At 36.3% G+C, this 26,013-nt stretch overlaps 1 protein-coding gene and 1 pseudogene across 2 annotated transcripts in view; one reads left to right on the forward strand and one right to left on the reverse strand.

The window, feature by feature from the left end:
- The first annotated feature begins 140 nt into the window (after nt 1-140).
- On the forward strand, nt 141-669 carry LOC138921089 (large ribosomal subunit protein uL5-like; annotated as a pseudogene).
- Nucleotides 670-3,989: 3,320 nt separating this feature from the next.
- Nucleotides 3,990-26,013, reverse strand: part of HOOK3 (hook microtubule tethering protein 3) — a 106,672-nt gene continuing 84,648 nt past the window's right edge. For both annotated transcript variants that reach the window (XM_023630758.2, XM_070253336.1), the window contains exons 18-22: nt 22,286-22,368; nt 21,143-21,243; nt 19,503-19,607; nt 19,265-19,336; nt 3,990-13,550 (exon numbers count right to left, since the gene is read on the reverse strand). In XM_023630758.2, coding sequence (XP_023486526.1) covers nt 13,410-13,550; nt 19,265-19,336; nt 19,503-19,607; nt 21,143-21,243; nt 22,286-22,368 — 502 coding nt within the window. In that variant the 3' untranslated portion in view covers nt 3,990-13,409. The remainder of the gene's footprint in view (nt 13,551-19,264; nt 19,337-19,502; nt 19,608-21,142; nt 21,244-22,285; nt 22,369-26,013) is intronic.

Consider the following 26,013-nt stretch of genomic DNA (forward strand, 5'->3'; position numbering starts at 1 on the left):
TATAATCCTCAGATTTAACCTCAGAATAAACTCACCCAAATTTTCATTTATAGATTGGTTATGGATTATTTTCGTCGACACTCACCAGAAAAAAAAAAGGAAAAAAAAAATGCAGTTTAGCTCTCTTCCTGTTCCCCACCATGGTGCAGGATCAAGGTGAAAGGAGAACCCCATGTGGGAACTCCGCATCAGCAAGCTCTGCCTCAACATCTGTGTGGGCGAGTGGAGACAGACTGACCTGGGCAGCGAAGGTGCTGGAGCAGCTCACTGGCCAGATTCTAGTGTTCTCCAAAGCTAGATACACCAGCAGATCCTTTGGCATCAGAAAAATGAGAAGATTGGCATCCACTGTGCAGGCCATGGGACAAGGCAGAAGAAATCTTGGAGAAAGGTCTAAAGGTGTGAGTACAAGTTAAGAAGAAATAACTTCTCAGATACCAGAAACTTGGGTTTGGAGATTCAGGAACACATCAATCCGGGGATCAAATATGACCCGAGCACTGGTATCTGTGAGCTGGACTTCTATGTGGTGCTGGGTAGGCCAGGTTTTAGCATTGCAGACAAGAAGTGCAGGACAGCTGCACTGGAGCCAAACACAGAATCAGCAAAGACGAGGCCACGTGCTGGTTCCAGCGGAGGTATGATGGCATCATCCTTCCTGGCAAATAAATTCCCGTTTCTATCCAAATGGCCAAAACACCGTTTTCAGTGCAATGTACTTTACTGTTGTGTGTTCTGTGAAAGGAGCCTGGCCATATTCAAGTCCTTGGACCTCAAGTGGCTTAAAAGCTTTGATGGGAATAGCTGGTAACACTCCTGTCATCCTCTGATCAGATGCCAGTGTTTCCCGGCAGACCCAGGCCTGAGCTTCGCAGCATTGCCTGTGCTCACCCCACCCTTGTGGATGGGCTGTGGTACCATAGCCCAGTGGACACTGATCTTAGAGAGGAAGGGATGGTTGGGGCTGGGGTTGGAATTCAGAGCCTTCATTAAAGGTGGGGTGCAGTGGTCCCATGTTCCGGGATGCTCTCCTCTGTTTGGTGAATCCGTTCTTCACTAGAGATTTTTCCAGCGCTGATGTCTGGTGACAGGATCACAGGCTATGGTGCAACGGTCAGGATTGAATTTGTTATAACTCTTCAGACTCGGCTTTCCTTGAAAATGAGAAGACTCTCTAGGTTGTTGAGAGGCAGCATAAATAGAGGTGGTCTTTGAGGCAAACCGCCTGGACTCAATTCCCTGCCCTCCCTTTTACTAGCTGTTACCTTAAGCAAGTTAATCTCTCTGCCTTACCTTCCTTACTGTATGCTGGAGGCAATGCTAATAGTAATATCTCCTAGAGAGTTAAACGATTCAACGGTTTGCAGAATGCTTAGACTTGTTCCAGGCACACGGAACTCAGAAAGGGCTGATTCTGTGTGCTGATATACGAGAAACGTTCCTCTAACCAGTGTGCTTCTCCTATGGTGTGAAAGTGGAATTTTCTTGTCTGTACTTTTCCAGGTCACTGAGGCAGGGACATTCAAAAGCCACCATTTCTCTGACCGTTAGACACAATACTTGGCCAGTGGTTCATAGTTTTCAATCGAGTTTAAATTTTGAGCAAATATTAATTCAGTTCAATAATTTACTCACTTGTGACTAACGAGTTAAATTGTCCTCAGGTCACTTTTCATTGCTGTTAAATGGTCTCTTATTTTCTGGCTGCCTTTGTAGGTATTTTAAAGCCCAGAGACTATTTGGTGTGCCTAGTTTTTTATGGAAATGGCTTATTTTGTCTTCCTGATGATAAAGTCTCATCCAATAAGATCAGATCCAGCTGCTTAAAGGGGAGAATCATGAAAAGTGTTACCACGGACTTTTTACTTCTCTTAAAATATCGATGTGCGTTCCCTTCTCAATCTTTCACTGTAGGGCCAGGGCCCTCACTTGTAAACGGAGTGAAAACTTGTGAAGGAAACTGATCCTCGTGCTTCAGTTTCATTTTTATAGGAGGGAACCTCACTTGTTTCAACTTCTGTAATTGCACTAACAGCTGCAACTGGAACAAACATCTTTGAGAACAACAAAAATAAAACAAAAACATGCACTTGAAAAATGAACAATAATTCATTAATAAAGACAGTTCAAAGATATGAGAAATGACAGCACAGTTGTATGGTAATGGGAATGATTAGTAGGGGGAGAAAACTGAAAATGTGCAGGGCATCCTTGGATGCGCCTCCTGCGGAATGCACCTATTGTACAGATGGAGGACTCTGCCACGAACAGAAGAGTTCATCATTACGCACAGACTTTCATATTTTGGACAATTTCCTTAAAATACAGTCCCAGAAATAAACTACCAGAGTAGAGGGTAGGAACATCTTACAGTTCATGCCGCACACAATTAGATACCTGTAAAAAGAAGTATGAGTGTATTTGTGGCTTCAAACTTACCAGAGCTGTACGTAAGATCTACCTCAGGTCTCGTTCATCCTGAAGTTACGTACCTGACTGTTCTGCACCACTATGAATGTGCTTGGCACAGGGATTAGAAAATGGGGAAAGATTCTGACTGCAGAAGTATGATCTTCGTAGCAGAGATCTTCCTTCCTTTTGAATCCAGAACAATGGTAGCTGTGGTAACTTGGTCATTCCTCCACTGAGAAGTGGAGTGTATTCTGTCAGCCCCTTAAAACTTGTCTGTGACAATTCTGACAAATAAAAGAGAAGAGATGCTGTGCAGTTTCCAAAACTAGTTCCTATGAAGCTTTGAAGCTATCGCCGGGGTCCCTTGGAATTTTTGCTCTGGGGGAAGCCAGCTGCGTGTAGCTAGTCTGTCTACTCTGAGGCTCCATTTTGAAAGAGTGCCCAAACTAGTCACATCTGGGGGTTGTGTGGAGTGTTGCCTATCAGCTCTCAGGAGTTCTGTCCCTGTCAGTCTGGGTACCACACACATGAGAAAATAGCCTTCAGATGACCAGCCTCAGCCATTATCAACTGCAACTGAACAAGGGACCCCCACAGCGAGCAGCTGAGCATGTGTCCAGACCTGAGCGACAGAACATATTGTCGTTTAAAGCCATCAGGTTTGGAGTGGCTAGCGATGTGACAGTAACCAGAACAGCGCTTAAGGCAAACTGGTGGGCTTTCAGCTGGGTGAGCCTTCTATTTGGGAACTTTTCTGTGTTGTGCCCATTTGGTCACACAAATCTTTGAAGGCAAAAACATTTTTTGGCTTAATTTTTGTGCTTCAACCTATCTCCTCATCCCTGTCTCCTTTGCTTCAATATTAAATACCCAGGACAGACACTCCATAAGAGCTAAGCTTACTACTGTTATCTCCATGCTAATGAGTGAAGGAAACTTCTATTTATCTTTCTGACGTTAAAATGTTACAATAAATACACATTAAAATGGGTACTATTTTGGCTATGTGCATACTAGTTTTTTATCTTGGTGCTAACTTCACTTTGGAATTACTTGGCTGATTATTTTAATGTAAATTTAATCAATCTCCACATTGCTACTACTGCTTTCCACAACACTGATGACGTCATATTTCAGTAATGCTTAGGGTAGGGGTGAGGAAATGGGTGAACTGTAAGGGTCTACAAGGTAGAAAAAGGAGCACTTATTGCCTAAATAGGATGCTTCAACACGAATGCTTTGTATTGTTAAAGAACGTAAATACTCCACCATTGGTTCTTGTGTCCTGTCTGTGGTAAGACTGATCATGCTGAATGATAACTGTAAGAGGGGAGAAGCCATATTTAACTTTTATCTCAAAGAACTCTGGACAACCAGCTTACAAACATTAAGTACCAGTCTAAATCCAAACAAAATCTATCACAGGTACTGGAAAGAAACTCAAAGAATAAATCAGTGGCATAATCTTTTAATTGGTAGGAACCTATGGCAAGGGCCAAAAGCAAGTAGATGAACACTATTAGACAATTATTCAAAATGTGTTTGTCACGATTTAAGAGCAGAAAAAAAGTCTAAACTGAATTTTTATACAAGTCTTTATTTACAACTTGTTTAACAACTGTACACTTTTTGCAGCCTTGAAAACATTTTTGTATTTGAATGGGAAAATATAGTTTGACCAAATCTTAACTTTATTCTTCATATACATATACATATATTATATGCATACATATAAACATATACATCTAATTAATACCATAACAAGTTGGCAGTCATAAAATTAAAATGAATAAATGATATCAAAAGGAAATACAATATAAGATTTCAAAAAAATTAAAAATCTATCTTCTAGTGGTTTATTGGACTTTATGTTTTTGTGATTTCAGTGAAAACTTCTTACTGAGTCTCTCCAACAAGTCATTCAACTCAGAAAAATAGTGAGAAAATCCACCGATCCAATAACACATAGTAAATGGCTGATAAACTTAGTAAACAGGGGGAAAATGCTTGGATGCCATTATGTACAATGTTGCTAAATCTGTACTGATTCCATTTGTGAAGTGAGAAATTTAGAGTCCTATGTGGATTTCATTTCTGTAGTATAATGACAAAGGATCAAGTTGTGAAATTATAAATTCAACAGTCAAGCAGAAATAAGAATATATCTAGCAATATCCTTTCTGCAAAGGCTAAACTACAAGGTGGATAACCACAATGTCAACTATGACACTAACAACTATGCAGAGAACAGTCAGTGATACTTAAGACATGAGTGTAAGGCTTTAGAGCTGGGACTGTAATCAATACAACGCCAACTCCAATGTACTAAGGTGTTTTCCAGCTCATCTGAAAAGATTAAAAAAGTACTATAGCAACAACAAAAAAGCTTCTTTCTACCCCAAATCTTTGATAGAATTTCTGAATCAAAATAAGGCAAATTATTAAATTATTAGATATGTTCAAATTTTACTGTTCATTACACAACCAAAAATTGGCTGTTAAAAATGGTGGGGCAATTGTTAGAACATGATAATTGCAAAACAAGATAAACCTGGAAATTATTCTTCTGAGTACAAAGCATTCTGAATTATACATAAGCTGTAAACAGCAAAGTTAGTGACAGCAATGACATTTTAGTGCATCTAAATTTTAAATAACTAAGGCTATTAAAAAACAAAAAGACTACTATTAAAAAAATTAAAAGGCCTCAAATCATTGATTGGCATTTGTGTACAGTCATTTCCTGTATTTATACTAAAATGCTATTTCTTATTTCAAGCATATTGAAAATTTCCCTTAACTAATATGAGTCTCTGTAGAACACACATTAAATTATGCCACCAAGGAACTAATAAAATCAACTCAAATCACACCATTTACTCAGCTGTACCTCAACAACAGAATTTCATCATAATTTGCTTGGAATTTGACTCTACTGGATCAAGTCTGTTGCTTGACTAAACAAATTTACAAATGAAAGGGAAAGCATCACAACTTCCTAACAGGATAGTTACTGAGTACCAAGCCAACTCAAAAGAATCATGATTAGTCTCTTTCATTAACAATTTCAAAGATGCATCCATATAGATTCTTTTATTTATGTTAATTACTTTAGTAACAGGCCAAGTAAATACTAAAAAATATTTCATTAACTAAATCACTGGAATAAAATGTCTGCTTCATACATGAAACTTAACTTGATTCATAATCCAAGTTATTAAGAACAGGAAACTATGAAGAAAACCAAAAAAATTATTTGGATCTGGATGCATCTTTAAGCCGGAAGATAATCAAATGTGATTTTAAGGAGAAATGTGTTTCTACAGAAAACTGTTGGCCACTTTCATTACATCTCTATAGACTTAAAAGTAATAGGAGGATATGATGTGGATCAATTTTTGTCAATAAATTAAGCATTCGTCAGTTTGCTCGATAAGTGTGAGACAACTATGTATCATTAACTCAAAAAGACTACATAAAAAAGGAAGAAAACCTGAAGATACTAAGTTATCATTTATGAAATGATTATAACACTTGAAAAATAAAGTGCTAAGAATCTGTTTAAAAAACCATTGAAAACTAGTTTCCAAGAACAGGGTTTTGAATTTTCCAAGCTCTTTTAAAAAGGCTGGTTTTAATTTTTATAAGAAAAATAGCTTTCTTCAACTATGGTGGTAAAATCTAAGCGTTATCATAAGTTCACTGAGTACGTTTATTTTGTCCTTAATTTCTCGTTGGGCATTACAGCGCTGTCAAAAAGCATTTCCTACAGTGATGGAAATGCTCTATTATCTGTGCTGTCCAATAGGGTAACCACTATCCACAAGTGACTACTGAGCACTTGAAATGTGGCCAGGTGACCGGGGAACAGAATTTTAAATTTTATTTAATTTTAAACTGCCACATGTGGCTAGTGGCTAATGAATGGGACAATGCAGATCTAGAATCTACTCTTACCTAAGTTAACAAGCCAACGGATGATAAAGACATTTAGAAGGGGACTTATCTATTCAATAACTAATTACTAGATATTCAAAACATTCTATTTTGTCCGTGTGTGTGTATGAACGGGTTTAATTTTTTACTTTTTAAAAGCCGCTCTTCCCTCAGAGGACATAGTCTAGATTTCTCTATTTGAGTGTTGCTCTCTTCTAGGTGACCTGCCTGAGCAAAGCACATCAGGAGAACAGGGAAGAAAGCAGAAGAAAATACTACAGAAACTTTTTACACTGGAAAAGCACTTCTCTCATCTAAAAACACAAGATAAAACTCTAAGAGAACATTCTTACGAGCAAATCTCCCTATTCTTTGGAAGTAATCATATGTGTCGATGTTTACGTAACAAGGAATTATTTCAGTACTTTTGGACTATAATTTGAATACAAATATATTCAAGTTACAAACGGAAGAGTCCTGACTCCTAAAAACATCTCTCAATAGAACAAGCTGAAGAATTTGCTGTATTTGAACTTAAGAAAACTGGCCAAATTCATGAAGTTTATCTGTTACAGCAGAACCAAGAATATTTTGTAGCATCCTGCCATCTTTAGTATCTGCCTTTCCCATCACCTGACTCCTACCATTTTCCAGGTTCCCTGACTTCGGGCTCCTGAACTTGGCTTTCTTTATCCTGGCTTTGGGTATAGGCAATGATGAAGAAACTATGAAAGCTAAGGACGGTTTGTATGTTTGTATTTCAGGAGACAGGAAAATCAAAGGTAAGAACATCTTCTGATTAACTAGAAGATTGTTTCGTTTTTATTAATGCAACTCGAGAAAACAGTTTCAAGTGTGTTTGCATTTGAGATAACTTGGCTTCAGAAGTATTAACTTATAAAGGAGTCTTATTAATGTGAACTATAGAATGTAACTCATGCCTAGTAGCCCCAGCCTGGCTTCAAATAGACTTCTAGACTTAGAACTTCAGATCTGACTTTAAAAATTTCAGGAAGAGTACAAAACCCATTTCTTTGGGTGATCCTTTACATTTTTCTTAGCAAGCGCTCCAAAACAAGGAAGAATCCCAGTGGAAAAGATATTAATAGAAAATGCCCAGAAAGGGAGAAGGAAAATACTTATCTAATATTAGTAAAGTGCTGTGAATATTGCGGTAAAGTATAAATAATACATAAATGATTAGAATAGTAAATAATATCAAGACAATCATCTCTAATAGTGACATAGATAAAATAAACACACTATAGAATGTATATACAGTAATCACTGCTCACAGGTTAACAAATACCCCAAGAATAAACATGAATCCCTTGTATTAATTTTTTAATATAATTGCTACACTAATTATTTTCTGACGTCAATTTAGAGGTCTAAAGCCATAACGCCTGCTTAGAAGTCCCTCACACACGTTAGAGCCTCAGCATGCTCTGGAGTTTTCTTTCTCTCGCTTTGAGATTGCTCTCTCATGACATTTAATTCTTCCTTAAAGCTCTAAGTAGATATAGTTCAGGATATTTTATAGGCCCACGGACCCAAAATTCTGAGGCTATGGACACATTCTCTGACGATTTCTTCTTCAGACCCTAAGCATCTAATTCAGAGCCTAGTGGTAATGTACAGGTACATAAAGGGTCTCCTTGAATATATTAAGAAAAGCGTCTACTCCTGAGTTCATTTTAAACAAAATTTCCTGTGGGGTTACTAAGTATAATTAAGGGGGGCATAAAATTGAGGCTACGCTTTGTAAACTAGATAAAGTGGCAGATCTAGGTAACTATTAAGAAGTTGGTAGTGATTTTCAGCCACCACAAATTTCTTCTTATCTCATCAAATCACAGTAGCCTTAATGGCCTTAAATCACTATCTTAGATTTAGTAATGGTTTAACAGTTTCAAAATGAAAATACTTTCTCCTCCACTGATAGACACATATAGTTAATATTGTGTGCCTAGTTAATGCCCACTAAAGGGAAGGAGAATTAGAAAATAAACTATATTTGTGTCTACTCTTTTTTCCTGAATGATCATATGTAATAAAGACCGAAGATTTCATGTAAACTGTCCCTTTAGGGACATTTCTTAATAAGTCTTAGTTGTATTAGCACTTTCATCTGCCGGGATATGTGTTTATAGTTAGGTCATTTCTTATCCCAATGATCTGTTCTACTCTCTAGGAATGGATTTGCCTCAACAGCCTTCTGTCACTTTCTCAGATTTCTATGCTCATTTATATATAGTATACAAACCTAATTTTATAGAATATTATTTAAAAATATAAGAAAACAGAAAAACACTGAAAAGAGACATCAGGTTTTTGCTGATATATAATTGTAAGGAAACATTTACAGACCCCGCCCCCCGAACTGCCAAAACTCATATACTTGCCACAATTAGGTTCTGGACTCTGGTTTCTCAAACTAATATCCCATCTCTATCATTTTAAGTGCAATGTGAAGAATCCAAGTATATTCATGTTTCAACATAAGATTAAATATAAATTTTATAAGCTCTTATATTCATAAGGATAATACATGTGAATTGGACTGATAAAAGGCTATTAAAAAAAATCACTAATACTTCCCAGGAGCATAATCAGTGATTGAAAAGAGATGGATGTCATCACATTTGTGATGTCTTCATTTTATAAAAAAGAAGCTAAATATTAATACTTCCATAATTTGGGGAAATGGGGAGGGCTAGACATTAGCTGTGCCAGTAGCAAATTATTTTGTGTATTTTAGGCTTCTAAGAAATGAACAGTATTTATTGGAAAACTTTAGAAAAATGAAAGTATTGTGCTGACAATGGACAATAAAACATTTTCAAAAGTTTCAATAAAAGGAACATACACCAATTATTATTTAAATATACTTTATAGACAGTAAAAAAACTGGATGACAGATACATTGAGAATAGCCTTCCTGATATAAAAACCTCATGATATAAAATATTCGAATCATTATAGTTACAAAGAATAAGCTGTGACACCGCTTTCTAAATGTAATGAAACTGGCTTGTACAACCACTCAAAGCTTTAAGTGGCCATTTGGACAGTTGCGACTACAGAAAAAGAGATTGTTTTTATTGAATGGAAAACCCTTTTAACTTATAAAAAGGGAAAAATGAAAAACGTGCTACAATAATTCACAAAGATTCTGACATCCCATCTTATCTTGCTCAGTACACCCTTTCACCCTACTTCAGAGTATCAGACAGGCTTCACTGTCGAGAAGCACAATGCTACATCAGTTTGACAGCCATTGCTAGGCAGAGTTCCTTCATAATACGAGGATAAAAAGTCAAAATATTCTTCCATAGTTTAATCACTAGACAACAAAAAGCGTTTTGTCTTTATGTTGTTATTTTGCCCTTAGCAAAAAGGAAGATGCCAAGCACCTTCCTCTCACTTTAGGATCAAAGATAGTCTTATCCACATGGCTGTAAACTAGCTAGGATTACACTAGCTGTGGGTAAAACTCACATGTTCCAACTGGGGATAACTGTAACAGCCCTGGAGTCTGAGATCTGACAACTGGAGAGTAAATGCAGAGAGTTAAGAAATTTTAAAAATTTAGATTTTTGTTTCAAGATAATTCTTACGGTGGAATAAAACTTTTCAAGTTTTTAACATGGTGGTATCTTTAAAAGATGAATGCTTATCTAAGAGCAAGAGACACTCAAAAATATTTCGTATCATCAGGTAACAAGAATAAAACAAAACTGCTCTTGAAAAGGAGATGTGAGTAAAGTAGCTCATAAATAAGATGTATCTCTACTTCAACCTCACTCGTCTTTCACTGAACAATCACTTACCGCTGTTCATTGGCACAGACTGACTTTAATGCCTTTGTGAGGACTCACAGGATACACAGGCTCATGTTTCTGACTGGATAATATTTAGGTTAGTTTTGTACAATTGAGCTCTCATTATATAAACAAAACAAGAAAACCTTGACAAAATTACAGAGGACAATATCATCCTTATTATAATCTAATAATTCCTTAAGCCAATTTTGACAGGCTAGGGCTATCTAACAGAAATAACTCAATCTTGATCAATTTTGGAACATGGGTCCTTTATTTAGGGACTTCTTTTTCTTAGTTATTATAAAGTAATTAGACAAATGATAAAAACATATAATCGAGTTTTTGAAAGTTCTTTTAAGATATGTACAATTGTATTATTTATTCTCTCTTTTAGATGTGGTAAACTACTATATTTGCTGGATTTTTCCCCCCATTATAAACTTCTTAAATACACACTGCAGAATATAAATGTTATGTTTTAATATTCTTTAGTTATTTAGGTTGTATTTTCTTACCCTGGTTAGAAAAAAACCAGAAAGTAAGCTTTTTGTTTACAAGCAGTTGGACACTGGGTGATGGCTCACCCAACCTAACGCAATCACCCTGCACTCACTCCACCGCTGAGGCCAGGACTAGCCCCACTGTCCACGTCAACAGCGGCTTCATGAAGCTGCTGTATCCGGGGATTTGCGAAAGATGGCACAACACGGCTCACATCTAGATAAAGCATCCAATGTCTGTTAACTTTCAGACAGACTACGCATCATCACAAACCTTCTGAGAAATTATTAATCATTACTTAATAAACAGAAATTTCATAAATCCTGTCCAAAGTTGGGCAAGGGAGACAGGACTGTTGCTGTTAAAGCTGTTTTATTCCTGCTTTAAAAAACATAAAAAAATTACAGGATGTTTAGAAACATAATTTCTTCTATATAATGAAAGTAATATACTAAACTTTACAGGTAAAGGACAGTGAAAGTTATGAATGTAAACACCAAAATAACAGCATGCAACACATGCTGAAGAAAAATAAATAAAACTTCCTTCTAAAAGCTTGGCATCTTTCCAAGCCGTTTAGAGCAATATATCTGAGTAGACGGGTGGGTAGGAGCCCAGGAGTGGGGCAGTAAACAGAAAACTAAAATTAAAACCTCTTATTGCATGGGATAGAATCCATGTAATGAACAGTTCACAGACTCTCTTATTTTCATTTATCTTATTTTGTGGGTATAATTTCCCAGTAATTTTAATTTTACCAAGGTTAGTGTTCATGCTCTGTTTTAAAACAGTTGAATCCTTATGCCATCTGCGAAATAAGGGGATAGAACTAAGAACCATCTTAAACTGCTTTTAATCTTTTATTGCCAAAACTTTCCACGTTGCCTAGGCCTGCTTAGCCTCCTGAAACCCACGACGTGTCCTCCTCGCGTGGTCCTCTCCACTACTACTAATTCCTCCTGCTTTACGGCCTGATCCGGCAGAAGCGCTCACACTGCGCTCAGACTTCCGCACTTAATGCAAAAATCAGCACATGCACGGAGTCATTTCTGTGTATACTATAATACCTTTCTGCAAGGACAGTTTCTGAGGACAAATGAAAATACTACTAATTTTTAGGTCAATTTTCTTATAAAAAACTAAGGACTGAAAATCAAACACTTGGCATACGGTTGCTGAAAATTCTTAATTATATTTATCTTGATTTAAAATTATTCATTTGTATTTAATATACAAAACTAAATTAAACCTGAACTTCCAAATAGCAAGTACATGAAATAAAATCCTCTTATTAGATAACCTATCTAAAAACAAAAACAAAAATCAGCCTAATTTCCGTAATTTTTTGCTTTTAAAAAAGATGGGCTATGGTGCAAGAAAAAGGCTGCAGGGCAACTTAAATATAATTTGGGACCCGACACTTACGTCAATATGGAAAGTTAAGCAGAGGCATTTCATTTTCAAATGAATATGTTGCATTTATATAGCACCTTAAATAGTCAAAGTGCTTGAAAATTATTATTACTTGACAGCCATTTGTCAATGTAAATAAACATGGTTTACAACCTGTCAACAAATCTAAGCACTGTGAGGCCACCAAACACCCAAGAGAATCTATTCAGTAGCAAATTCTTGGGCTAGGACATAGAATTAAGAAAAAATGTGAGAGAGACCTGTCACAACATTACATAGAAGAAGTCACTTACTGATCTTAATGACTGATATTAAAATGTTAGGTGTTAGGAATTACTGAGAAATAGAAGGGTTTCTATTAAGGAGAAAGTAAAACAAATGGAGGTGCGAGTCAACAAGGAAATTGCCCCAAAAGTAAGGCTACCTATTACTTCTAAGTACATGAAAAATAAGTCTTTTAGATGTGGAGGGCAGTTGACTTTACAAACGTTGCCACATTGCTGGGATTTGATTCTCAGTTACTATGAGATTCCAAAACAAGAAAAAAACCAATGCACTGCTAAATTTTCTTCTTCTGCAATTTCCCCCCAAATAACCTACTCCATGCATTCACTTCTGCCAGCAAACAAGATAGCAGAAAATAATGAAATTCTACGTATTTATGTTTTAAAAATAGTTTCCAAATCTTCGGACAAATTTAATTTCCTAGAAAACAATGTGAAAACTCATTTTTTACTCTAAATAGTTCTATCAGGTGCTTTAGGTAAGATCTGATTAGCACCTCTGCCAATGTATTTATGTCTTTGCAAAAAGTGCACTTGCCAACCATTTTATATAGTAAATACGCAAGTTATCTGAAGTGCATTTGGAAAACAATTGAAAACACAGATTAATACATCATAAAAAGATTAATTCCCTTTAAACAAAGACATTCTTATAAAGCATGGTAACACAGAGGCACAATAAAGAATATAAATTGTATATCAATTATTGGCAGAAAATCTAATTCATTACAAAGCCTACACCATCGGGGAAAGGACATTTTCATACAAAGAAAAGTACTACACTATTATACAATGCTTTTAATTGGGCATTTAAAAATTTTTGGCACATTAAAAGGAACTGAAAGGACTACAAAATAAAGGACCAAGAAACTAAAACATTATAGATACAGGAAAAAGTCCTCAAATGAGAAACTACTAAATATTAACATAAAATCGAGACAAATATTAAGCTGGCTGAATTTCCTGAAATGTTGTTATATGTAACAGAAGTACGTTTTGAATGCAGAGTATTTTTTATTCTAATGGCAAGACTTGTCTACCTTGCTGTGGCTGGTTGAACGTGGCCCGGGTAAGATCTTCTGGTGCTGGTCGCTTGTCTTTGCCGAGCCAGAAATGACTGCCCTGAACCTGTACTAGCAAGTCTGTCTTCAGCTGCCTTTTTATGCAGAGTCATTCCCTATAACAGAAAAAAATAATCAATGAAAAAATAGTGGAACATATTCTCATAAAAGAAAATTTCATCAAGCAGAATTTGTTACACAGTATCATAAGGCACAATTAGGTATGTTAATTCTGCTCATTAGAGATAAAAATCTTATAGACACAATTTAGTTCCAACAATTAGGTACAAATCTTCCTTTGGAAAAATTAAGGCTTAATTTTCTGAATTTACAATAACCAAAACCATAGATAATGAAGACAGATTTTTGAAATATATTACCCATACCCAATCATAACATACTTCCCTTTCCAATCAAATGTATAAAGTGATTTTCCAAGAAAAAAAGCAAAATTGATTGGAAGCAATTGATTCACATGGGGTTGTGGAATTCACAGGGCTTAGTTAGAATGGAAAAACACAAACGCACTTGTTTCTGAAGGTGGAAAGGCACAGTAGGTGTAATACATACCACCATGCTGTTTTTCTTCACTTCAGGCAGACTTGTATTCTCAAACAAACTAAGAAAAGTTCCCGAAAGCCCACAACAGAGGGCCCAAGTGAGAGCAAGGGGTCTTTCCTGAAGACAGGAGAAGAGTGGCCTACTAGCTTAGAAGGGAGAGGAGCCACAATGGAAAAAATCAACCAAGAACATAAAATTACTAATAAGAATTGAGGCGCAGAGCTCCAGGATCACTAACTTTAAAAAAACAATGATTTTATAGAGGTCATAATAGTTTATAACACTGTGAAATTTCAGTTGTACATTGTTATTTGTCAGTCACCAAATCTGTGTGCTCCTTTACTCCTTATGCCCACCTCTCAACCCCCTTCCCTGCTGGTAACCATTAGTTTGAGCTCTTTGTCCATGTATTTATTTATCTTCCACATGAGTGAAATCATATGGTGTTTGTCTTTCTCTGTCTGGCTTATCTCGCTTAACATAATACCCTCAAGTTCCATCTGTTGTCACAAATGGTACAAGTTTGTCTTTTTTATGGCTGAGTAGTATTCCACTGTGTACATATACCACATCATCTTTATCCAATCATCAGTTGATGGGCACTCGGGTTGCTTCCATGTCTTGACTATTGCGAATAGTGCTGCAATGAACATAGGGGTACATAAGTCTCTTTGGATCATTGATTTCATGTTCTTTGGATAAATACCCAGTAGTGGGATAGCTGGATTGTATGGTATTTCTATTTTTAATTTTTTGAGAAACTTCCATACTGTTTCCCATAGTGGCTGCACCAGTTTGTATTCCTACCAGTAGTGTATGAGGCTTCCCTTTTCTCCACATCCTCTCCAACATTCGTTGTTTTTTGTCTTGGTAATTATAGCTATTCTAATAGGTGTAAGGTGATAGCTTATTGTAGTTCTGATTTGCATTTCCCTGATGATTAGTGATGTTGAACATCTTTTCACATCCCTGGTGGTCATCTGTGTATCTTTTTTGGAAAAATGTCTGTTCATATCCCCTGCCTATTTTTTGATCAGGTTATTTTGTTGTTGTTGAGTTGTGTGAGTTCTTTATATATTTTGGAAATTAACCCCTTTTTGGATATATGATTTGCAAATATTTTCTCCCAGTTGGTGAGTTGTCTTTTCGTTTTGTTCATGGTTTCCTTTGCCTAGCAGAAGCTTTTTAGTCTCATGAAGTCTCATTTGTTCCTTTTTTCTTGTTTCCCTTGCTCAAGTAGACATGCTATTTGAAAAGATCCTTCTAAGATTGATATCAAAGAGTGTACTATCTATATTTCTTCTAGTTTTATGGTTTCATGTCTTACTTTCAAGTCTTTAATTAATTTTGAGTTAATTTTTGTGTATGGTGAAAGATACTCTCATTCTTTTGCATGTGGCTGTCCAGTTTTCTCAACACAATTTATTTATTTATTTTTGGTGAGGAAGATTGTTGCTGAGCTAACATCTGTGCCAATCTTCCTCTATTTTGTATGTGGGACACTGCCACAGCATGGCTCAATGAGTGATGAGTAGGTCCCCACCCAGGATCCAATCCGGTGAACCCAGGGCTGCCAAAGTGGAACACATGAACTTAATCACCATGCCACCAAGTGAGCCCCCCAACACCATTTACTGTACCTGTTTTTGTACCAGTACCATACTGTTTTGATTGCTATAGCTTTGTAGTATATTTTGAATCAGGGGTGTGATGCCTCCAGCTTTGTTCCTTCTTCTCAGGACTGCTTTAGCAATTCGGGGTTTGTTGTTGAGACATATGAATTTTAGGATTATTTATTCTAGTTCCATGAAGAATGTCATTGGGATTCTGATTGGAATTGCAATGAATCTGTGGATTACTTTAGGTTGTATGGACATTTTAACTATGTTTATTCTTCCAATCTATGTGCATGAAATATAATTCCATTTCTTTATGTCATCATCGATTTCTTTCAATAATGTCATATAGTTTTCATTGTAGAGGTCTTTCATCTCCTTGGTCAAATCTATTCCTAAATACTTTACTCTTTTTGCTGCAATTGTAAATGGGGATTGTATTCTTGAGTTCTCTTTCTGTTTGCTTGTTATCAGAGTAGAGCAGTGCAACTGATTTTTATAAGTTGATTTTGTACCCTGCAACGTTGCTACAATTGTTGATCATTTCTAATAGTTTTCAGATGGGTTTTTTTAGGGTTTTCTATACATAAAATCACGTCATCTGCAAACAGCAAGCATTTTACTTCTTCACTGCCTATTTGGATTCCTTTTGTTTCTTTCTCTTGCCTAACTGCTCCGGCCAAAACTTCCAGTACTATGTTGAATAAGAGTGTTGATAGTGGGCATGCTTGTCTTATTCCTGTTCTCAGAGGGATGGCTTTCAGTCTTTCCCCGTTGGGTATGATGTTGGCTGTGGGTTTGTCATATACGGCCTTTATTTTGTTGAGGTGCTTTCCTTCTATACTCATTTTATTGACAGTTTTTTAAATCATAAATGAATGTTGGATCTTGTCAAATGCTCTCTCTGCATCTATTGAGATGATCATGTGATTTTTATTCCTCACTTGTTAATGTGGTGTATCACATTGACTGATTTGCAGATGATGAACCATCTCTATGTCTCTGGTATAAAACCCACTTGATCACAGTGTATGATCCTTTTAATGTATTGCTGTATTCAGTTTGCTAATATTTTGTTGAGGACTTTTGCATCTATATTCATCGGTGATATTGGCCTTTAATTTTCCTTCTTTGTGCTGTCCTTTTCTGGCTGTGGGATCAGGGTGATGCTGGCCTCATAGAAAGTGTTAGGAAGTGTTCTATCTTTCTCAATTTTTTGGAATAGTTTGAGGATAGTTTGAGTGTCTGCTATAATTCTCCACAGAAGCCATCTGGTCACAGACTTTTATTTTCTGTGAGGTTTTGGATTACTGTTTCAATCTCTTTACTTCTAACTGGTCTATTCAGATTCTCTATTTCTTCTTGATTCAGTCTTGGGAGGTTGTATGAGTCTAAGAATTTACCCATTTCTTCCAGGTTGTCCAATTTGTTGGCATATAGCTTTTCATAGTATTCTCTTACAATCATTTGCATTTCTGTGGTGTCAGTTATAATTTCTCCTCTTTCATTTCTAATTTTATTTATTTGAGGCTTCTCTCTTTTTTTCTTGGTGAGTCTGGCTAGGGGTTTGTCAATTTTGTTTATCTTCTTGAAGAACCAGTTCTTAGTTTCATTGATCCTTTCTACTATTTTTTTGGTTTCAATTTTATTTATTTTTGCTCTAATTTTTATTATTTCCCTCCTTCTGCTCACTTTGGGCTTTGTTTGTTCTTCTTTTTCTAGTTCTGCTAGGTATAGTTTAAGATTGCTTATTTGAGATTTTTCTTGTTTGTTAAGGTGGGCCTGTTTTGCTATGAATTTCCCTCTTAGGACTACTTTTGTCATATCCCAATGGAGTTAGTATGATGCATTTTCATTTCCATTTGTCTGCAGGTATTTTTTGATTTTTCCTTTAATTTCTTCATTAATCCATTGGTTGTTCAGTAGCATGTTGTTTAGTCTCCACATATTTGTCACTTTCCCAGCTTTTTTCTTGCAGTTGATTTCTAGTTTCATAGCATTATGGTTGGAAAAGATGCTTGATATGATTTCAGTCTTCTTAAATGTATTGAGGCATACCTTGTTTCCCAACATATGGTCTACCTTTGAGAATGTTTCATGTGCACTTGAGAATAACGTGTATTCTGCTTTTGGATAGAATGTTCTATATATCTCTATTAAGTCCAGCTGGTCTAGTTTTTCGTTTAATTCCACTATTTTCTTGTCACTAACACTAACTTTTAACAAGGACAAAGTGGAAAGAGAATAGATGGAGGCAGGACTAGTTCCTAGAGAATTTCCTTAAATATATAGTTTTTTCCCTATCTTTTAAATTTTAATTTTCAAGAAATCTATATTTGTTAACAATAATAGTATTCTAAACACAATACAATTTCCTCTTTTGTTTTTCAAAATTGTGATAAAATCTTAAATATGTAGTTTTAACCAAGGCAAATATAAATGAACTATGCCATAAAATTGTATAAATTTTTGACAAAGATCAAATCACATTATTAGAAGGCCTGGGACACTAGCCTTTAAGACACAGCATCAATTATAACTGTAAAACAGAAATAATGGCATTGTGCCAATAACACAACTATAGAGTCAGGGGGGTCTGACGAAAAGAATCTGGTCCAATTTCCTGTCTTGCACAACTGACACTTCGAAAAGGCAAAAGTGGTCTTACAAAGAAGAACAAAGAAGGAAAAGATGACAAAAAGTCTAGAAAAAAATATTGAAAAAAGTACAGCATTCTTACAAATTCATAGCTATTTATATCTAGAAAATGTTACTGAAGCCCAGATATTGATGAGCATTTATTTTCCCCTGCAATACATTTAAAGTTTTTTTGTGTTGGAAAATTCAACCTCAAAACCTCCAGTCGTTCAGGGTCTAATACTGCTGGACCAGTTAGAACATTTTCCAAACCCTATGAGATAGTTAGCCAGTCCTGGTGGTCTAATAGTTAAGATCCCACATTCTCACTGCCACGGTCTGGGTTCATTTCCTGGTCAGGGAACCACACCACCAGTCTGTCGGTTGTCATACTGTCGTGGCTACATACTGCTGTGACGCTGAAAGCTATGCCAGCGGTATTTCAAATATCAGGAGGGTCACCCATGGTGGACAGGTTTCAGCAGAAGTTCCAGACTAAGAAAGATAAGGAGGAAGGACCTGGCCACCCGCTTCCAAAAAACTGGCCATCAAAACCCTATGAATAGCAGCAGAACATTGTCTGATAGAGAGCGGGAAGGTGAGAGGATGGCACTAACTGTCAACAACCACAAACGAGATAGCTGAAGTAGCCTTGGTGTAAGTACCACTCCTGGAAAGGCACTGAAATAGTCCCACAAAACAAAAGTTACTGCAATTTTGTGTAGATAATATTACAGTCCCGTTCCCCTAGAATAAAATGATTCTGAGGGGCCAAAATCCAACTGATTCTATCCTCTAGGTTTAATGAGGTGTTCAAAACGCCCTAACCCTGTTTATGGTGGTTCTCTTATCTGCTTTTCAGTCCTAAGGTTAGCATTAAGGTTTTGTTAGTTTGTGTTAGAATGGCAATTACTTTCAGATTCATTTGGTAGAGTTACTTCTACAGTAGAGGGAGTATAATAAATATTACATATTCACTGAACTTTGCAATATGATTTCAAGTGTTATTTTCTTACCATATTGTACCAGGCACTAACAAGATATTTCTCCTCCATCTCTCTTTGACTCTTTGTTTTCTCATATTCTTTCTGAAAAGCAAGCACATGTAAATATTTAAAGATAAAAAACAATTCAATATCAATGAAGTACTCACACTTAACAGTCTAAATTAATGGACACAATTGTATAGAGGAAGGCTCCTAGAAAATAAAGAATCGAAAATAAAATATTTTATCATCTAGTATAGTAAACTACCTCTAATGAATGGAACAGTCGGTCCCGTTCCTGGAGCTGATTTTTAAGAGCCTGTATTTCTGGTGCTGCTCCTTGATTCTGTTTAGGATCTAAAGTACGGATAACCTGTAAAAAGCAATAAAAGAAAATTAAAAAAAAAATCAAAGGATAAACTTTATGAGAATCAAAAGCTGTCTTACATGAATACTTTAAAATGTGAATGTATGAAATAATATTCAATTGTTGTAACTTTCAATTATAAAACTTTTTAATTATGTACAAGAATCAAGTATAAGAAGTAATTCTGGGGTCCGGCCCTGTAGCTGAGTGGTTAAGTTCGTGTGCTCTGCTTCGGCAGCCCAGGGTTTTGCCAGTTCAACTTCCGGGCGTGGACATGGCACTGCTCATCAAGCCATGCTGAGACGGCATCCCACATGCTATAACTAGAAGGATCCACAACTAAAAATACACAACTATGTACCAGGGGGCTTTAGGAGAAAAAGGGAGAAAAAAAAAGAAGTAATTCTGGCTTAAAATTAATAAGTAATACCACAGCAGACACTACTGACAGCTGTCTCCTTTTCCTTTCCTCTGATTTGGTTCAGCTAGTGTTCCCCTCCGACCAGACGTGTACTTAGGGGCACGTCCTTATGGTTTAAAAGCCTATCACTGTGGCCCATCCCCTCCTCTGCCAGTGCCCCAGTTTAAGCATGGGCATGTGATGTAATTCTAGTTAACCAAATAGAAGTTTTCCGGGAAGTCTTTTTGCTTTTTGGCCCAATGCTTTTACTATCAAAAATAACCAAATCTGTAGAAAATTGGAAAGAACAGAACAATAAAAATTCATTTCCTTTAACCCAGATTCACCAATAGCTGCACTACCACATTTGATTTCTCTCTCTAGACATACAAACACACACACACACACACACACACACACGCCTGCTTGTTTTGGGGACTATTTTAAATTAATGTGCAGACTTCATGACACGTAACTCTGAAATATTTCAACGTGCATCTCCTTAGACTAAGGACATTCCCCCACATAATCATAATACCATTATCATCTGTAAGAAATTAACAATATTAGAAATCATCACCATTCAGTCCAAATCCACATCTCCACAGCTGTCTCCAAAATGTCTTTCAAAACTGCTCATTTCTGCCCCCAGCCCAGGACCCAAATATTAATGCACTACATTTGGTATTTAGGTCCCTTTGGCTCTTTAAATTACAACAGCTCCCTCACACTCCACTGTCTATATTTGTTTTTCTATAACATTGACTTCTATGCCAAATTCTGGATTTATCTGATGACTTCCTGAAGGTGCTATTTAACTTGTTCCAATAACCACATTTTCCCTGGGAACTGAAAGTTAGGTCTAGAATATTGCTTAGAATCAGGTTAAATATTATTGGTAATGATACCCCACCAGGAGGCACAAGATATTGGTTGTCCTACCATTAGTGTAGCTAATTTTGATTACTAGTTAAGGTGATGACTGCCACTTATTTCCTACATAAAGATACACTGTCGTTTTGGCAGTTCTTGACCTTCTCCTGACAGCTCTCTGTGTGAAAAGTCGCTGTACGTGCACTATATTCTGAGACGTCAGTGAAATATGATCAGAAAGTAGAGATACCCACAAATTCATACTTACACTTTTGGCTTTCTCTAAGTATTTTTTATATCGTTCTTCCATTTGCTTCATTTCCTCTTCTTTCTTTCGTAAAGCTTCTTGTAATTCTTCAATTTTTAAGGCTGCAGATGAGACAGCAAAAAATTTTTTTGAGATTATAACAACTTTAAAAATATATCAACCGACAAACAGTAAATAGGTAACAGCTTTGAGAGATTGTTTGGTCTATTTCTACATATAATTTTCTTTAAAAAACCCTAATTTATAATTTTTGTTTTTACAAAAAGCTTTTTTTATAAACAAAAATTGCAGTATGGAAGTGAATAAATTAAAAAGTAACCATTGACAGATGAATGGATACACAAAATGTGGTAAATACATACAAGTGAATATTATTTAGCCTTAATTCTGATATATGCTACAACATGGAGCCATTACCAAGTGAAAATTAAAGATATTATGCTGAGTGAAATAAGCCAGACATGATGCATGATGGCACTTATATAAGTTACCCAGAATAGTCAAATCTGTAGAGACAGAAAGCAGAATAGTGGTTTCCAGAGGCAGGGGGGTTAGGGGAGAGAGGGGAGTTATTGTTTAATGGGTATGGAGTTTGAGTCTGGGACGATGAAAAAGTTCTGGAGATGGACAGTGGTTGTACAATATCAATATACTGGATAGTTGAGTGATGGATTGTGTTTGCACAATAATGTGAATGTACTTAATGCTACTGAACTGTATAACTAAAAATGGTTAAAGTGGTTATTTTTATGTTATGTAGATGTTACCACAATAAAAAACAGTAAAAGTCTGCATCCTACTCCCACCTCCACACCAGAGAATTAATAAAGTCAGTTACCCACATGTGTAAATATCAACAGAAGTAAAAGTTTGGCTGACTTACATGCAACTACACTATGGAAATAACTAACTTCATAAAATATTCATTAGCATCCATAGTTAAGGAAAATCTCACTGCTATAATTAGAAATTTAAGAAACATTATGAAGATGATTATATACTTTTTGTAAATAAGGCAAATTCTTTAATTGCTAGAATGTCATAGGACCTATTTCTAAAAGAAACAATATTATATAAACTCATTATCACTAGGGTAATATATGGCTAACTAATTTAAAACTATGCTAATTGGGAAAAACTCACAGCTGTTGTTAAATCTTGGTTCAAGATCTTCTATAATGGCTCTCTTCTTCTGCAATTCATTATTGGCTTCATGCAGCTTCTCTCTGTAACAAAGTATGTAACACTGTGTCACCTACTACTGTTTTGTATTTTTTTCCACAAACGAAAACTCTAAGTTCTTTACTCTTGGAATATACTTGCATAGCACACAGCGCTATGAAACACAGATGAAAAGACTAATTCAACATGAATTTTATATATATATATATATATATTTTTTTTTTTTTTTGCTGAGGAAGATTTGCCCTGAGCCAACATCTGTTGCAGATCTTCCTCTTTTTGTATGTGAGCTGCTGCCACAGCATGGCCACTGACAGACGAGTGGTGTAGGTCCATGCCTGGGAACAGAACCCAGGCTGCTGAAGCGGAGTGTGCCGAAATTAACCACTAGGCCACTGGGGCTGGCCCAATATATTTTTTAAATAAGTGAAAAAAATAGAGACAAAAATCTCAGAGTTTGAAGTAGTAGTCAATTTCTTTTACATGAACCTGAACAAGAGAGTACAAAGAACTTAATGATCTTAATATTTTTTCTAGGAACAAGATATTGTAAAAATTAAATTACAAATTTGCAGAGATTTTACAATGTAAAATCTTACTGAAAAAGAAGTGAAGTTCTAAAAACAAGAACAGAAAGAACACTACACACCAATACAAAGGAATGCATTAATGATACATGCAACCACATGGATAGATCTCACAGAAGGTTGAACAAAGGAAGTCAGACATGAAAGGGTAATACTGTATGATTCCATTTATATCAAGTTCAGAGACTATCAAAATTAATGAAAGGTGATAGAGATCAACACAGTGATGAGCTTGGGGATATAATCAATCAATTAGAAGAGAGAAGGAAGAATCCTGGTGGGCTGCTGGAAATATGCTATATGTTGATCTGGGTTACCTATGTACGTAGAAGGACATTCATGAAGTGGCAGACTTAGGAACTTAGGATTTGTGTACTTTACTGTATGTAAGGCATATTCTAATACAATAGTAAAAAGAATGAATGTACAGAAAGTACGTTTTTCCTGGTGTTTATATAATATGTGTAATTCTCCCTATATAGTACCTAGTGAGGCACTCTGTAATATGAGAGGGAAACAAGGCTACAAAAATTGGAAAACAGAGAGAAACACTAAAAAACCAGAGTATTTTGTTACGCCTTTTTCTGGTTTTTTCTATGCATAATACTTTAATAAATTCTTTTATTTCTCAACAATTTCTTTTTTGAGGGTGTGACACACACAAACACACAAATATATATATACAAAATAAATACATACACTTTAAAGAACAAGAAAAACTAAGCCCAGCAAAGAAACAGGTGAAGATACAGAAATTATCCCAGAACCTCAGAAGTCCCATGTGTCCCTAACCCCCTCCCAGAGGTAACCAAAATTCAGAATTTTAATCATTTTCATTTTTGTGACAGGCATTTGTCTGTATTCCTAAAAAAATATTGCTTAATATTTCCCAATTTTTCCTTTATACATTAAATTATACTGTATATATTATTGTGTGACTTCCATCTTTTACTTAACATTATGTCCTTGGGATTCATCCATGTTGATGTGTTAGCCCTAGTTCACACATTTTTACTGCTGTCTAGTGTTCAACTGTTTGAATACACCTCATTCTAGCTATCATTTTTACAACTGGCAGTATTTGTATCATTTTGACTTTTCTATGATTACAAACAACATTACTCCATACTTGCTTCTATAAGTCTCCTGGTACACATGCATTATACCATCTCTAGGAATCAGGGTATATAGAGGAGAGTGGAACTGATGGGTCATATAATACGTGCATATTCAAGTTTACTAAGTAAACTGATGTATACTCTTACCAGCCGTGGATGAGAATTGCTCAATATCTTTGGCAGTACTTAGTATGTCTGATTCTTTTTTTTTTAATTTTTATTTATTTATTATTTTTTTGAGGAAGATTAGCCCTGACCTAACATCTGCCACCATTCCTCCTCTTTTTGCTGAGGAAGACTGGCCCTGAGCTAACATCCATATCCATCTTCCTCTACTTTATATGTGGGATGCCCACTACAGCATGGCTTGCCAAGCAGTGCCATGTCGGCACCCGGGATCCGAACTGGTGAACCCTGGGTCGCCGAAGCAGAACGTGTGCACTTAACCGCTGCGCCACCGGGCCGGCCCCTGTCTGATTCTTAAACTTTACCAATTTGGTGTGTGTAAAATGGACTCCAGTGTAGTTTTAAATCTGCATGAGAATGACCATTTTTTGAGATGTCTATGAGCCCTGTTATGGATTGAATTGTGTCTCCCAAAAACATATGGTGAAGTCCTAACCCCCCAGAACCTGTAAATGTGACTTTTGGAAACAGGGTCCTTGCAGATGTAATTAGTTAGGATGAGGTTATACTAGATCAGAGTGGGCCCTAAATCCAATGACTGGTGTCTTTATAAGAAGGCCATATGAAGACACAGACAGAGAGAAGGCCATGTAAAGATGGAGGTAGAAATTGGAACGACGTGTCCACAAGCCAAGGAACACCAAGCACTGGTGGCAGCCACCAGAAGCTAGAACAGGGGCATGGAACAGACTCTCCCTCAGAGCCTCCAGAAGCAGCCAATCCTGCTGTCACCTTGATTTCACACTGCTAGCCTCAAGAACAGTTAGAGAATAATTTCTATTATTTTTAGCCACTCAGTTTGTAGCAATTTATGGCAACCAGAAGAAACGAATACAAGCTTCATGTTCACTCACTAACAAATTATTTTTAATGAAGTAAATTATTTTTGACCATATAAATGACAACACAGAACAATGATCAGACAGTGGTTTTACAAAACAACGGGTATTCTATTTTTTGCAATAAAGGAATGGAAAACAAAAACAGGATAGAATTCGGTACTAAATTCTGACTCAAGGTAACTTCACAATGGCTGGGAGGCAATATTTTCTACTCTTCTAGTACATTAGGAATCTGCCCATTGTTAGACTTGGCAGCAAGTGTCAGTTGCTAGGTGTATCTCACTTTTCCCACATTATAAAAAGAAAATTGGACAGCATGAGGTAAGCTGCCAAACTAGAGAATTTCTTTCCAATCTTAGCAGAGCAAGTCATAGTTATCTCTGAGGTATTGAGGATGCCTGGTTTACCATAGGGTAACACTGTAATACTCCAACAGGCTAGCAATTCATGGCCACTCAGTGTTTGCAAGGAGAGAGTTTTGCTAGAAAGTAATAGGAAGGATTAAAGTTGTTACTGGGTGTGAGAAAAAAAATCACGAAACATTCCTAACATTGTCAACTTCAACTAAAGACAAAGATGGAGGAAGATTTCTTCTTCATGAGAAAACAAATGCAATATTTTAAACTTTATTTCATCTTTTAGATTAAAAAGTCACGTTCAGATATGTTTGCAATTCAAGGAAATGTTTGAAAATCTGCTACTGATAAGCTTTATAATACTTTAAAAAATTACTTAAAGAGGAAGATTGAGGGGCTACACTCCAGAGCTGGACAGCTACCAACTGTGGGCTGAACTGAGCCTGCCGCCCCTCTTCGTATGCAAGTCTCACTGGAATACAGTCACAACATTAGTTTGCTTACCATCCACGGCTGCTTTCACGCTACACCCACAGAGCTAAGTGGTACAACACAGACCATGGCTTGCAAAGCCTAAAAGAACTACCATCTGGCCCTTTA

The sequence above is a fragment of the Equus caballus genome, chromosome 27 (assembly GCF_041296265.1).
Source record: "Equus caballus isolate H_3958 breed thoroughbred chromosome 27, TB-T2T, whole genome shotgun sequence".
Classification (NCBI taxonomy): Eukaryota; Metazoa; Chordata; class Mammalia; order Perissodactyla; family Equidae; genus Equus; species Equus caballus.